This window comes from Corvus kubaryi, unplaced genomic scaffold, assembly GCF_017639235.1.
Source record: "Corvus kubaryi isolate FWS band 111438036 unplaced genomic scaffold, C.kubaryi_AGA036_p1.0 37396, whole genome shotgun sequence".
NCBI lineage: Eukaryota > Metazoa > Chordata > Aves > Passeriformes > Corvidae > Corvus > Corvus kubaryi.
In genome coordinates this window covers 24187169-24203092 of record NW_024581135.1, presented here as the reverse complement: position 1 = coordinate 24203092, position 15924 = coordinate 24187169, and the positions used below count along the sequence as shown (strand labels likewise).

Here is a 15924-nt window from a genome sequence, read left to right as displayed (position 1 = left end):
GACAGAATACTTAAATGGCATATACATTTAGCATATAGAAAGATTAACTAGTTTGACAAAAAAAAAAATAGAGCTAATGACAGTTTTTACTAACGTACTCCTTTTCTGAATGCTCTGTTACCACATTAGAAGCCTAAATTTGCAATTGAAAACAGCTGCTCTTTGGCTTACTCACTCTCTTGTTCTTGGACAAAACTAAGCAATATGTCCTACCAGAATCTCAGTCTTTTGAAAAACATATCAGTTTCCATGAACTCTGAGACCAAGAGTTTTCTGCTGAGATTTTTCCCTGAGAAAGTATAGCAGAACTGCTTGACAATGGTTGGCAACACCTGCCTCCTACTAAGTAGATCTTTTTTTGAGCTCAGTTTATTTTGGTTTGGAAGAAAAAGAACTATGTGATCATTAGATCTAAAACCAAACATATTCATTCACCTAGAAGCATGATCCAACTAATATTAGTCACAAACATTAACGCTGGGCAAAGCAACTCACATTAATCCCATCAAGAATGTGGTGCTGGTACAGTTTGCATCAGCAGAAAAGCACATCTGTCTGTGGAAATGAGATTTATGGTACAGGGAGTGTCTAAAACCAATTTACAATAAAAACCTTAACTACTTTGCATTGTCATGGAATTGACAAAAGTGTAAGGACAGATTTTCCTCCCACCTGTGTTTGCTGCTGCACTAAATACCAAGACTGCCCATGAGGCATCTCAGCAGAGCTCTGGGGAAGTGACAGTAAGCTGAAAGGCATGAATCCTTTCTGGGTAACCAAAAATCAGCTAGGAAAGAGAAAGCAAAACTGCTAATACCCAAACACAAGCTGCGAACACCTTCCTTGTCTGGAGACAGGTACAGATTACTTTTCTTCAAGTTATGATTTCCAGCACTCAGTAAGCTCAGAAGTACTGTGTTATACTGAGAAGATATGTTTTATATTATATCACTGAGAAGGTATGCTCTGTATTATATCACTGCTTTTGCAGTGATAATATACCCTTCCTGCTTTGAAATGAGATTTGCGAAGCCCAAAAAGGCAGCTCTGTTTCCAAACACTGAGTAACATTTACATTACAAGCAAGGCAACAAAGCAGAAAGGGGAGTTGGAAACAGCAAATACATAGAAAATTTAGAGACAGAGAAGTTTATCCTAATGTTTACCCATATTCTAATGCTTCAAGAAGACTGAACACTTTGACATAAGTTGAAAAGCCTTTGCCAGCCAGACTGTTTGATGTTGTGTTGGCTCTGTGACAAAGCCAGTCTGTACAGGAACGCTGGCATTGTTTTCTGATCAAAGCAAGCCCTAATGGTATTAAACCTGAGTTGTGGTCTGACGTGCTTCCTTCCCTCAGCTATCAGTTCTCTACTTTGTTACCAGCATTTTCTTGAGCTGTTGCATTATGATATTCTGCTTGTTTAAAGCATGCTCAGACTTTTACTTCAGATAATTAGAACTGAGATTCCTATATTTTCTGCTATGCTGGGTAAGGAGACAGGAGCTTGTGTGTACACAGAAAAGGTTGTGATGGTGATACTCAGTTTCTATTGACTTCAATGATACTGCAAGGGTAACAGGAAGCAGGAGAGCTTTAACAATTTTTGGATTAAACTCTTGTGTAGTGTAATAGTTAAATATGTCTTTAAAACTAAGCATGTGCTTACGTTTCTTTTATAAAAAGCAGACATAGAGCAACTGTGGCTATAGCAGGATGAGAGTGGGTTACCCCAATAACCCATGCACCCACCTCACAGGATGAGATGCTGCCCATTTGTGTAGTTCTGTCACTTTATACTTGTCTTTGCCTTCACAGATAGTAAAAGGGTCTTATAATTTCAAATAAAATAAAACTGAATGGATATTATGAAATCAAACATCAGATGCTCAGAAAATATAGCTCCATTGATGGCAAACAAGGCACAATAGATTCAAGCAACAACTTCATAACTCAAGTCTCAGTTTGCTAGTTCTAGTTTCTCTGCTCAGATGTAACATAATCCATCTAAGAGCACTTTACAGAGAACTTACGGATTGAGTTAAGGGTTTACTCATTGCTATGCTGCTTCACAAGCTCTTATTGTCCACTTCAATCACTGTTGCTACTGCAATTCAAATTTCTCTTTTGTTGACTGTGATTGCAATTATATACTATGCCAGCCAGAGTGAGCACGAGGAAATGTGACAGTGATGCTACAGGCTGGATGTGAGCTCCTGTAGTCACATTTATCACCTGCCTTTAAATCATTCAGTGTGGTCTAACACTGTCTCCTTGGAAGCAAGGAAGTCAAGCAGACTCTTCTTACAGTTTTTGAGTAGCTGTCATTGGTTTAAAATGACTTAGCCTTAGTAGATACTCCATCTTCACTTTATAGCACAATTGACCTAACCTAAATAGGTGAAGACATATCCCTGTCAAAGCTGTAACAGGCATCAGGGATGGATGACAAGACTTAGCAAAAAACAACTTTTAGATCTTTTTACAGAACAACTCAAGCTGAATTTATTATGAAGTTCTGAAATGTCCAAGCACATTTTATTGCCTTCTGGTTTCCAGACGGGTCTGGATCCAGAGCACCAGAATACCACAAAAATGCTACTTTCTTTTCCCTGCAATCAGAAGCAGCTGTAATTGAAGGCTATAGAAAAGTCTGATTCTTACAGCATGCCTGTCTCTGTTTTTCAAAAAAAGAGAAGTTTAGATAATTTGAGTAAACTTTGCAGGGGCATCCAAACATTTAGAATGGCAAATAGGACACACATTTCAAACTTGCAAGCATATCCTTCACTAGCCCCTTGCTCCTAAAAAAGGAAGCGGAATACTCCAGTGGGTAAAATTCAAGGCACAGGACTCTTGTTTACCCCAGCTCTAATAAAAAACAGGTGGCCTTGACAGTATCACTGGAATTCTCTGCTGCTCAGTTTCCCCATTCATCTAGGGAATCACACTTCTAAAGCAATTTTTTGGAGTGTCAAGTTAGCACCCTAACTATTCTTTTTTTTTCTTTTTTTGTTTCTTTTTTTATTAACTGCATCCATTTGCAGTGACGACTTTGCTGGTTTTGGAGACAAATTGTATTCAGCATCCCACTGAATTCTATTCAAAATCCAGTAATGGATCAGCATTTTAGGGTTTAATCAGCAAGGTGTCAAGAGACCCTAGGATTAGCTGACTGAAAGTTGAAGGCATACAACAATCTCAGAAGCTGTGCAGCACCTTGCCAGATGAAGACCACAAAGGTTTTTTTTTGTATTTGCACTTCCATTGTAAACCTATTGTCTGCCTTTCCAACCTGGTTTTATGGTCCTTGTATTCAGCAGGTTTACACAGCTACCTGCACACACCCTGTTCAAAACACTTGCTGATAATTAAGCAAGAAACACCCTATGGAAATCTGCATGAACCTCATGCATGAACTTCATGGTGAAGAGCAGGAAAATGAAGCTGCTTTTAAAGTTTTTATTTTCATCCATCTTTAGGTCAAATTTAAGAACAGGACAAGGTTATAATTTAGCTAAATAATACATTCATTAATACTAGTTCCCAGTATCTAGAAAAAACAAATAGTATCTAAATAAATGAGTCTAAATAAGTGCAGACAAATACTAACTCATGGGCTTTTATGGAAGTTGGCTGAAACTTGCAGCAATCCTGACTCATAATAAAAATGATTTATTTAAAGACCTATTATGAACATTGCAGGAAAGGTGATAACAGACATGCACCACTTTGTTTACAGTAAAATTTCCTGTAAATTAAAAAGTTCTTATTCTTTGTTTGGTTTTGATTTGGTATTGTACCAAGTATCTGTTTATAAAAGGAAATATGACAGTACAAAGTGTACAAAGTGAATTGCAAAAGAGATTAACAGTCAAGGTGAATTTGCTTTAAATTAAGTCCTAGCAACACAGACAGTGTCAATCCCATTAAGGTAAAGAAAGTCCAAGGCAGATCTTCCATGCCCTGTTTTTGAGAGCTGAACAACGTGAAATTCAGGACAGAAAGCTACTCTCCAAAAAGATTTTTAAAAAATATTCAGGTGACTAAGAGATATGGCAGGAAAAAAATGTTGCAGAGCACAACAAAGGACAAGTCTGATGTAGAGTAGGCACTGTGTTCCAATGGACTAAGTGCTGAGGCTCTTCCCCTTTTTGTGGAGTTTTTTGTTTATAATGCTCCCTAAACAGCTTATTAAAGAATCTTTCTGAAGTCATATTTATATGACAAAGTATGTTGCAACCTCAAATCATCCCATGCCACAGAATATCTTCTGTGGGGACTCTTGGATGAAGACAACATATTCCCAGTTGAGAAGGAATAATGAAAACCCACATTTTATGTTTTATTGGAAAACTAGAAGAGAATCTGTTTTGTAGAAGCAACTCCTTGGGTTGAATTAGCCCTGGAGCCAGCCTGGTATCTCTAGAGATCAGACTTCATGGGTCTCCAAAGTCTCCACCCAGGGAAAGAACATGTTTGTGGATGGAAGCACTGGATCTAGGTTGTATTAATTCTCCTTGCACATATAACCAGGATTTACATAGAGGATAAAATTTTGAAATTAGTGACATCATCTCAGGGCCAGGAATTACCTGTGTTCATGGGGTTTACTCCAAACAGTCCTAAGATCCATTATTTGATATTTAGTGCTACAAAATTAATGCTGTATTTTTTAAATCACATAGTTAATCAAACCAGTTTGCAGCCAGTCCTGTGTATACAAGTTCAGTGGTTTAGAAGGTATGTTGGTATGGCACTTACCTGGGGGCATGTGTTCATTCATGATGACGAGTGATGCTGGCGTAGGCCTTCTTTTCCTGATCTGTAACAGATATAAACCGAGGAGAGTCATTAGGACCCATCAACTGCCACACACACAAAGCAAAGCAAAAAATCTGTCTGGTGTCCTCCTGAGTATAGGCCAGGCAAAGTTAAAAAGGAAACTATTTAAAGAACAGTAGCACTTCACTGTCTTTCTGACAGCAATCAGGGTCATGCTGCTGCTTGTTCTGGGAGAACAAAGGCACAGGGAGAGCTGTCCAAAATATCTTTAGGATTTGTAATCATCTTGCCTTAAGTTTTTGGATATGTGTTGCTGAAAAATATCAGTCATATCTTAAAATACTGACATTTAGCTTTGCATCAGGAAGATGATTATAGTAGTTTGTGAGCTTGTATGTGCAAATACCTAGTACTGCCATAGCTCTCACAAGTAATAATTAATATTTTGCAAGTGCATTTCAGAGCTGATATTGCAGGCATGCCTTCCAGCTAACTTATAATTCTAAACTGTGGTCAGATATGTTACTACTGTTACTACTGTTCTTTAACTAAAAACACTCCAGTATTTAAGACTTTAAAAACCTTTAAAAAGAGTATTTCCAATACAGCAGATTTTACATACAAATACATAGTCCTGAATTGGATACAGTTCTTCAGAGTTTATCTGGGTAACTACTTTTGTTCCATTAACCATGGCTGAACTGCATGGTATTGGACTACCCTCCTATAAAGCACACATTTGCATTGAAAGCTTTGTGTTGCTTCACTAAAGCCTCCAGGCTCAATATTCTATTGAATTTAAGAGAGGGACCAGGAGCATCTAAGCTAGAAACCATTCTGACACAAAACCTCAATGTCAGTGTATTTGTTCTTTTTTTATTTGCTGAGCCAACATCTGTATTTAGCTGGGTTCAGGTTTTGCTTTCAGAGGTATAAATGGAAAATTACATCATCAGGGTTAATGGGTTTATTTCAGATTAGTGTAACTGTAGCTGACTGTAGAATTTACTATTTTAATTTCATCACACACCCACAGTGAAACTGTATAGCACTTGGAATCAAACTCAACACACACAAAAAAAAAAGGACTGCCCATAAATACCGGGCAGAAAATAGGCTACAGCATTTCAAAAGCCATGGGAATTCCAGGAAATCCTAATCCTATGGTCCTCACAGATTTCAGAAAAATACCAGAACACATTCTGCTTGAATTCATTGCAGAACTGTTCTGTAAGGTACAGACACCCTGCAGCTCAGAAGTGCCCATGGACAAAATGAGGACCCGCAGCAATTCTTTTCTGCACCCTTCTAGTATTTCGCATCTAATGGTCACTCACAACTCATCTTTTTCTGCAAAGGTGCCTGCCTTTTAAGAGACATGACATCAGAATATTCAGGGAACCAGATACCTGTCCTAAAGGCGCAAATAATTTCATAGCTAATGGTATGGAACTGTCAAGGTTATAATATTCCCCTGGTATCATCTAAAATGAGACAAAACCCAAATAGCAGCAAATTTTGAGAAGGATTTGCACTGAGAGAAATATACTGGGTCACCTAATTAAGATTTATCCAGTTTTCTCACAAGACTCCCTGTGACCATTTTTTATGCATCTCTACATGTATCTGTACACAGTAACAGATATCTTTTCCTCCTTAGATGTCTGTACTGATATGTATGTATCAGCACAGCATATATATATATATATATATAAAAAATTATGTGTATCTTTTGGGAGTGAGTTAAAACCTAAAATTGCACACACATTATTCCAACAAGGATGTAAGTAAGGTAGATGTCCATATGTATGTATTTTTCAGACATGTAAAACACTGTAAAAATTACATAAAGACTGTACAAAACCATGAGGAATACCAGAAGTAACTGAAGTGATGACTATTGTGCAAAACATCAATTGTATTTTCTCACATTAAAATGAATGGTAAATAAGACATCTCCTTCCCAATTTCCATTAGGTACCTATTATCAAATTTGTGTTTTGCTTTAGGTACATATAATATACTTGTCTTGATTTGTTGAGAATGTATTCCTTGAGTGTATTCATGTGAAGTGTAAGCATTAGGGTACAAGTGCAGTTACAGCAAAGGCACAGCAAATGTACATTAATAAACCTACCGAAGGTGAAGAAGCCTTGTTCTGGATAGAGGACATATCCTTCTACCTCTTTAGGTATATCCAACATTGCTATAACCTCCAGAGTATATAATCTACAATTTCATTAGTATAAGCTAGAACAGCCTTTAGGCCGCAAGTATCACTTGTTCTTACCCACACCTTGCCCCATTCCTACCCCATTCCCTCAAAACAGTGAAGGAAACTCGTCTTCCTTACCTGCTCAGCTGCCTCAGGATCTATTTGGCTCTGAAACAGGGGCACAGCAAACTGTATTTTTTTGGGGCTGTTGGGCTCCATCGTGGTGCTGAGGTGACTCAGATGGGAGAAGAGCCTGGAGCCTGAGACTAGGTCTGTGCCTCTGTCCCGGCGCCGTCCCTACAGCCAGGCTGAGAGCTCCACAGTAACAGCTGTGACTCCCGACTTAGCACGGGAATCTGCGTGAGCCGAGCAACTCCCTTATTCCACATCCACAGAGATGCCACTGGCTTGGCTATTTTCTTTTTTTTTTCCCCTCTCCCCTCTCTTCAGCAGCCCTTCAGATCCTCTCAGCAGAAAGCTGAAAGGAACAATAAGCTAATTGTGTACCAGCTCACTTCTACATATGCCAAGCATTCACTCAGAAGCTAATTGAAAATGCAATACTAGCATTGCATGGCCTGGAGCCTTGGGATTTGAAAAAGAGGATCTCTCCACTGTATATTACTAACTGGCTGCTCAGAAGTGCAATGCAAGCTCCCTCTGAGTATTGCTGATGGGCTCTTAATTATTGATGAACACAAATCAGGAAGTTTTCAGATTTTGGGGGTGGAGGTAGCAGGAGGGGTGGATGCAATAATTCGATCGCTCTTACAGTGTGCCAGAAGCACTCTCCTGTTTTCACATATCAATTGCCTTTGCTCTTTCAAATATTTTTTAAAACTTACAGTTTTAGACTCTTCTAAATCTCACGGGAAGATTTTTGGTGATGATGCTACAGAGTTGCCCACAATTTCATAAAGCTCCTCTGGTGGGTTTGCACCTTAGGCCTGGTTTGCAGATTTAGACTGTGATTTCTTTTGGTGGGCTCCATTTCACGTGACTCCAGATACTGAGAACATCCACATTTGAGCCAGCTCTCTGGGCTCCCTCATACTAAGCACACCAGTCTATCTGAGTTAAGTGGGATATAGTGTTTTCTCAAGATTACATTTTCTCTCCATTGACTCTAGAAAAAGGAAAGATGATTCAGACTAGTTAAATCACTTTTGGATGACTAAAATTCAGAGGTAAAATCCTACTTAAGGCTACAAAATCTGTGCCTCATTCCAAGACCAGGAAAATAATTTGGTCAATCATATCAATAGTACTCTTTTGTGAATATAACTGATTTTCACTTGTCATTTCATGTTAATTCAAAAGAAGTGTGTGAAACAATACCCAGCAACCACTGACTTAACCTACCTCTTTGCAAAACTCAGAGGAATTTGAAAACATTCTTTGTTCAGGCTACTGAGAGCACTAAGGATTTTCACAGTTCACCACAAGCTTATTGAGTCACTGAGTACTTTCCCACCTGTGCCAGACGAGGAGGCAGGGAAGGAGAGAGGATTGTGGATGAGAACAATGCACTGGCCATACACACAGAACAAAGTCAGAGATTAAAAACTTGTTTGGCTTTGATTTTTACAAATTAAAACTGTGACACATTATCAGAACATCAGGCTGTTTCTGAACAGAGACAAGCACACAAGCTGGCTGGTTTATGAAGGACCTGATAAAGCTCAGGAGGTGAGGATACACTAAAAGTTAAGGATCCAGTTGGCCCAATGATCAAAAATAACTCTCGGTAAGGGCCAAAATTCCCCTCCTCATCCAAATCAAAACTGCTGTGAACCACAGTGGTTTCCAGATGACAGCTAGTAGCTGGCAACTTTCCTGTTTGATTTCTTGTGATAGTTTAGGGGGCATTAACTTAGACTTTCGAATAATAGAAATACCTGCTTGGTGGGGGCCTTCTGGAGATACCTGGTCCCACCAGCTGCTCGAAGCAGAGCCTGAGGTCAGGTTATTCTGGGCCCTCTCAGTCTGAGTCCTGAATATTTTCAGTGCTTAAGTGAAATGTTTAGTTTCATTTAGCCCAACAAATGAAAGAGATGCACAGAACGTTGATATTCAGTGTTTCAGATGACCATTTTTAAGCCTTCACTGTTCCTATAAAGACAAAACATAATTTGCTTTACAGACTTCCACAATTAGAGCCAGAGTGCAATTGCAGCAGTTTTGCTGGCACAACTAAGGCTAAGACACTGAAGTGAGAGAGGCACACACTGCTTTTGCTAGGACAATTAGACAGTTGTTTTAGGACAGTCTAATTATCCAATTTTACAAGTCCTTCATGCACAGATGTGTCATTATCTTCAATGACAGCTTCAGACATACCAGGGGTATATACACACCCACGAGGTTACACGCAGGGGAGGATATACACAGGGATCTAAAATTGTGGCTTTCCTCTTGAATTTTCATAATTGCAAGAAAATAATGGGTTTTTTTCTCAGTCACAGATAATGTGAGAAAAATGTTCTCCAGATGCATTGCTACTATATATATTAATAAATGGTATATTTTAAATATCAGGTTTCTCTAGAAAAAAACTGTTTGCCATAAAATATCTATTCTCGCTATGAACCTTCATGTTTTAAAATGTACAATTCCAATTCTAGTATATGTTACTGATTACAGGAGCTATAATTATCATTGCAAAGGCTTAAAATTTCTTATGTTAATGATAAAGTAATTTGAAAAAACATATTCAGATAGTAAACATTTATTAAAATATTAAGTGCTCAAAGGATTATAGCAGTGTGTTTCACCTCTAGTTTGCTGGGCATTGCTGTCTAACGCAATTGTGTCTCAAATGCATTTTTATCAATGGTATATAAGAAAAAAGCTCAACAATCTTACACAAAACAAACTAAGAAACCACTTTTTGGCAGCTTCCTAAGGGAGACGGACAACAGGACAGAACAAGACAAAAAGACAAATCCTTAATGGTGCTGCTATGCCTGAGAGAAAGGCCCCCAATGATGTGATGTGGAAGTATCTGCCTCCTGCAGCTTTTCTTGCTGTGCCTATTTGGAGCTGGCTGCCCAACAATCTTCACACACACTAATACAATAACAGTATTTTTAAAATAGTACAAGAGGCATATTGCGAGAGCACTCAGATATAGCATTTCAGGATTCCTACCTTGGCTCCCTCTTACTCCAATTTGCAGCATTAGAAGTCTCCAGGCAAAGTGTGCTGGCATTTTCTATGGACTGCATCACAGTCTGGGGAAGAGCTGAAACACATTTAAGTACTGACACATCCTTATAGCTCGTCTTCTGTTTTTAGTGTGCTCCCCACAATTTCAGTTTCAGATGCCTTCACGATTCAGCTAAAACTATAATGGAATTAAAAATAATAATAACTGTCCAAGATCCTTCCTTCCTATGTCATTTACTATGTTCTGGTATGAAGCAATGCATTGTAAAACATCCTGCCATAGGGATGAGTGCTTGGAAGCACTCACGGCATAGTTCCTGCTTGAGCCATTTCCCCTGGTGTCTTAGGAAAGGTTTATATCTTGTTTCCAGCCAAAGACAAGGCTGCTGGGATGGCAATTCAAGGGTGTCTGTTCTGCACTCGCTTTGCACAGTTTTTGTTGTGGCTGTGATCTGCCTCAGCTCCTCTGGTGTGGTCAGAGACTACTGCAGCATCACTCTTGGGAGGAGAGGACAGCTGGAGTTCACTGTAAAACAAACCTGCTTGAGGCTTTGGCTCCTAAATTCACCAGTGCAGATGCAGAGAAGCACTGTCACAGTACCCTGATCCAACAGGCTGCCTTTGCAGAGCAAGGCCTCAGCTTGGAAGCGACAATTCTTCCACTCTGTCTCTTGGACACAACTTTAATCCCCATTGTAGCCACTGGTACATGAGTGATTTAATAAAGATATGTTGATCTGTGCTTCCCTTGGGCTCTCCAGCTGATACCTCTCCTCACACCACCATGTCCTCAGCCTATTGCTGGGCAGCCCCAGCAGCATCAGACGGAGAAACACTGCAGAGCACATTGGCTTTCTGCTACAGCCAAAAGGGCCTCAGGGTGCCCCTTCCTTCCGCCTTTTTCTAACAAACTGACAAACAGCTTCTTCCCTGCCTTTGCCCAGACAGAGGCATCAGCTTCACAGCTCTTGGTGTTGGCCATGAGCAGAAAGAGGAGAATGCATGAACACTGGACATGGTCTTTGCTGTGCACAGCATACCTATTCATGGACAGGTTTTCCTCTTGGGGCTCTGCACTGTGCCTTGCTCATAGGTGCTAAAATCAGATAGAAGCCTTCCAAGAATAAAAAATTACATATTCAAAATGACCCTGAAATCTTCCTTTCAAAACAGCATTGCAAACAGGGTGACTCACACCGAACTGCTGGAAACACAGGCTGCTATTTATGTATAGAAAATGCAAAGAATTTAAAATCTGCAAGGGTGGGAGAATGCAGAGCAGATCTCATCTGTCTCATGAGTACCGAGTGCCACCACAGGCAGGTCAAGAAAAACAGAAAGTCTTTCTGAGCACTGACAGAGTCAGTGGGACATTCAGTGAGAGCTGTTGGCCTGGTAACAGCCTAACCCAAACTTCCATTGCCAGTTCTCATCCGTAGAATATCAGGTTTGGACTTGTTTATGTACTAACTATATATGTGGATACATAAAGCCTGGATTAGTAAAAAGATACAACTATTTCTATTTATACAAGCTCTTTAGTTAAGATAATCATTCCTCAGCAGTGCAGTTTTGATCAGAATCAGTTTAAAGTTACTTTATCTGAGCACACAAGAACTTACACTGTCTATTCCAGTCGTTCTCTGAAACTCACAGCTCTCCACACTTTGAAGTAATGTACAAACATTTACTGCTAGATCCTATCCACTACCATCAACAGAATACACACATCCAAAACATAGGAAATGAGCTGGATTAATGGAGCCTGACCTGACTAGACAGTCAAAAGATTCTTGTGTAATATGGACAATAGTTCAATAGTGCAGAAACCAAAAATCTGGTCCTGGTTTTAGGAGGGTATTTCAGCAGGAAGAGATGCTACAATTTGCTTCCTTACCAAGACTAGAATAGAATCTAATACAACTTTCAATAAACAGAACCATGCAGTGTACGTAGGTTTTAGAATAAAATTCTCACCTTACATTATTTCCATATTAAATCTTTAATGCAAATGCTGACTGACTATACCACTGAATTAAACAACTGAAATATAAAATTGAGTTGTTACTGTAAATTTTCTTAAACAAAAGTTAAAATATAGAACACATGGAAGATAAACCAAAGAATGAACTTCCACAGTTTCAGAGTCTAAGTTAGAAAACTCCTGTGCAATTCCCAGGCAGAAAATGAAAAGCCACCAATTAGCTATAAAATCTCAGTATGCCAATTTCAGAACCTGTTCTTAAAATTCTCATTTTAGAATTTGAGGCTCTTCAGGTGTCTCTTCTTTCTTGCCTCCTCCTCCTTCTCTGAGAACATGCTAGACTGAAAGAAGTCACAGCAATCCTCACAGTCCTGCCTGCAGCATCTGCAAGAGAGGGACTGAGCCAGCCGGACACACCTGGAGGCACACCTGGAGGACAGGATCCAGGTTTTGGTGACCTGGACAAGGTGGCTGGTGCACAATTGCTTGCTATTTCCTACATAGGTGTTGGGAGTAGCAGGAATGGGGCTGCTCCAGGAGTAGGGACAAGCCAGGAGCCAAGGTCTACCTCAATTTACAGATTGCACAGCAAGTAGAACAGAACTCATTGAGGCAATTCTGGCTTGTCACCATGCTGCTCTCTCATTGCTACCATTTCATTATGTAACTGTTGTCCAGGATTTCTCCTTTTACCCTGACCAAACAAGAAAAATATATTTCTGCATGTATTCACCATCATTCAGCAAGCATCTATGCAGAACGACAAAATATACAAGCTATAAGGAATTCTCAAGTGATTTTCCTTTTTTGTAATTGTCTTGCCTTCTATTGTTAGAACTCTTTTAACAATATTGTGCATTTTTATTCTATGGCAAGAATACAAAAGACTGCCATCACATCTAAAATCACATATGAAAAATCAAATTTGCTTTATGTCAAGTTAATGAGTTTCTTGTTTTTCCTGAAAATCAAATCATGCATCATCTTTACATTATCACATTAACTCAGAAGAAAGTGTTGCATTGGACTGAAGCCAGCTAACCAGCAATAATTCTATTTTATGACATCATCCAAGTTTCGGAGTTTTAGCTTTGTTCCCTGTGGAAAAAAATCCTCCAAAAGAAAACTTTTCCCGTAATTCAGGTTTTGTTTTACACTGCTAGTCATGAATTACTTCAGTTTCCAAACTGGGCTCTTGTTCCCTCTCCCTAATCAGTATCTTCTTGTGGCCAATTTCATTGAAAGAGATCTATCTGCGGTATAACAGAATACAAATGTTCTGACCCACGCTGTATTTCCAGTGTAAGCTATTTGCCCAGCAACACACAAAACTGAAAGGCAGTATAAACGCTGCCCCTCCACGCTCAGCAGAGCAGTACTCAGTGCCTGCACTGCATCAGCAAGGCTCCATGTTGTCACTTTAAGGGACACAGCAATCGCAGCAAAGCAGTGCTGAGGAAAGGCTCAGCAGTGAGCATCTTGGGCGTCACTTGCCCTCTAAAGGCAGACCACCAAGGGCTTGCACACCACAATTCTAGAAAAAGCAGGAGATACAAGGCAGCTTCCTCTATGGAGGTCATGGTCAGCAAAAGAACCTGAAAGAGCTTCAAGAGCATATCAGTTCTTTTGGCAGTGGCAGGTCCACTTTGAGTTCTGTCTCCAAACAGCATTGCAGAAACTACCAGCAGCAGGAGCCTCTTCTCCTTCTGGCAGCTGGCACCGGGGCCATCCTCAGTCCTTTCCAGCTCTCAGACACGGTGCTGTGGGCGAGCTGCAGCTGTGCCTCACAGGCACCACAAGCACTAACCCAAATGATGTGGGGCTGCTCCCACCTTTCCAGCTATTGCCTCCAGCTGCTGAATGCTGACATATCTCCACATTTCAGCAGAGGTAACTTTTGGAGATTTTCATTATAACAGAGGGGGCTAGAAAAATACTTACTCACCCTAGGAAAAACCAATCAAAACTCTCCACTACAAGGCCCACAAACCTCTGATTTGAGCTGTGCCAAAGGCATGTATTGCTCTGCAGTGGGCTAAAGACCATTCTGTCTTAATACTAAAGGGGAGGTTGCTGTAACGTACCCAGCAAGCTCTCAGGGTTTCAAAAACACAGCCCTTGACTTTATGAGAATCACAGACTCATAGAATCCACCAACTTGATGTCGCACCATTCAACACCACTCTGTGGGGCCAGCCATCCAGACAGTTTTTAACCCAGCGAAGAGTGCACCTGTCCAAGTTGTGGCTGCCAGCTTCTTCAGGAGAATGCCATGGGAAACAGTATCAAAGGCTAGCTACATCCACAGTCTTTCCCTCATCCACCTAGGCGGGCCACCTGGTCATAAAAAGATCACAATGGCTAAGCAGGACCTACCTTTCCTAAATCCATGCTGGCTGGGCTTGATCCTTTGGTTGTCCTCTATGTGTCATGAGGTTGAACTCAAGAAAATCTGATCCACAACTTTCTCTGGCACCAAGGTCAGGCTGGCAGGCCTGTAGTTCCCAGGATTCTCCTTCCAACACTTCTTGTAGGTGGGTGTCACACTGGTCAGTCTCCAGATGGGACTTTTCTGGTTAACCAGGACCGATAACAAATGATGGAGTGTTGCTTGGCAAGCTCTTCCACCTGCTCCCTCAATACCCTCAAGTGAATCCCATCTGGCCCCACACACTTGTGAGTGTTTAAATGGCACAACAAGTCACTAAATACTTCCTCCCGGATTGCACGGGGCCTATTCTGCTCCCTGTCCCTGTCTACCAGCTCAGGGAGCTGATTGCCCAGAGGATAACTGGTCTGTCTGTTAAAGGCTGAGGGAAAGAAGGCATTAAATACCTCAGCCTTTTCTTCATCCTTGGTGACAACATTACCCGCCCTGTCCAATAAATGATGGAGCTTTTTCTCATTCTGCCTCTTGTTGTTAGTGTACTTATAAAAACAATTTTTATTGCCTTTCACAGCAGTGGCCAGATTGAGTTCTGGCTGAGCTTTTTTGCCTAATAATTTTTTTCTATATGACCTAATGACATCCTTGTGCTCTTCCTGAGTTGCCTGCTCCTTCTTCCAGTCTCTCTTTCTTCCTGACTTCCAGTGAAAGCTCCCTGCTCAGCCAGGCCAGTCTTTTTCCAGCACATGGGGATGGCCTGCTCCTGCACCGTTAAGACTTCCTTCTTAAAGTACGTCTAACCCTGCTGGACCCCTCAGTTATTAACTACTGTTTCCTAAGGGCCTCTCTTAACCAGCGTCCTGAACTATCATTTCATGGTTCTGTGGTTGAAAGCTGTCTTGAGTACAGTATGTCCCCCCAGCCCTTCTTTGTTTGTAAACAGATCTAGTGGGGCACCACCCTGATAGGCTTAATTAGCAGTTGTGTCAGGAAGTTCTCTTCCACACACTCCAGGAACCTCCTAGACTGCCTCTTCTCCTCTGTGTGGAGTTTCCAGCAGACATCTGGCAAGTTAAAACCTCCCACAAGAACATGGGCCAACGATAGTGGAACAGCAGCCAGGCGCTTATCGAATAGTTCATGCTGCCTCATCCTGGTTGGGTGGTCTGTAACAGACTCCCACCAGGATTTTTGCCTTGCTGGCTTTCCCCCCTGGTTCTCACCCACAGGTACTCAACCATATCATCACTATCCTTGGCTCTGCACAGGATAAACACTCCCTAATGTACCTATCCACCCTGCTGCTCCTGCTTCCTCGCCTGTCCCTTCTGGAAGAGATCGTAACCATCACTGCAGCACTCCAGTCACAGCACATTTCTGTGAGG

General features: G+C 40.8%; 1 protein-coding gene across 1 annotated transcript in view; it reads right to left on the bottom strand.

Annotated features, from left to right (window-relative positions):
* Positions 1 to 7530, bottom strand: part of PPP1R1C (protein phosphatase 1 regulatory inhibitor subunit 1C) — a 49753-nt gene extending 42223 nt beyond the window's left edge. Inside the window, exons 1-2 of the mRNA XM_042040485.1 lie at positions 7140 to 7530; positions 4766 to 4826 (exon numbers count right to left, since the gene is read on the bottom strand). Coding sequence (XP_041896419.1) covers positions 4766 to 4826; positions 7140 to 7220 — 142 coding nt within the window. The 5' untranslated portion in view covers positions 7221 to 7530. The remainder of the gene's footprint in view (positions 1 to 4765; positions 4827 to 7139) is intronic.
* Positions 7531 to 15924: the final 8394 nt, after the last annotated feature.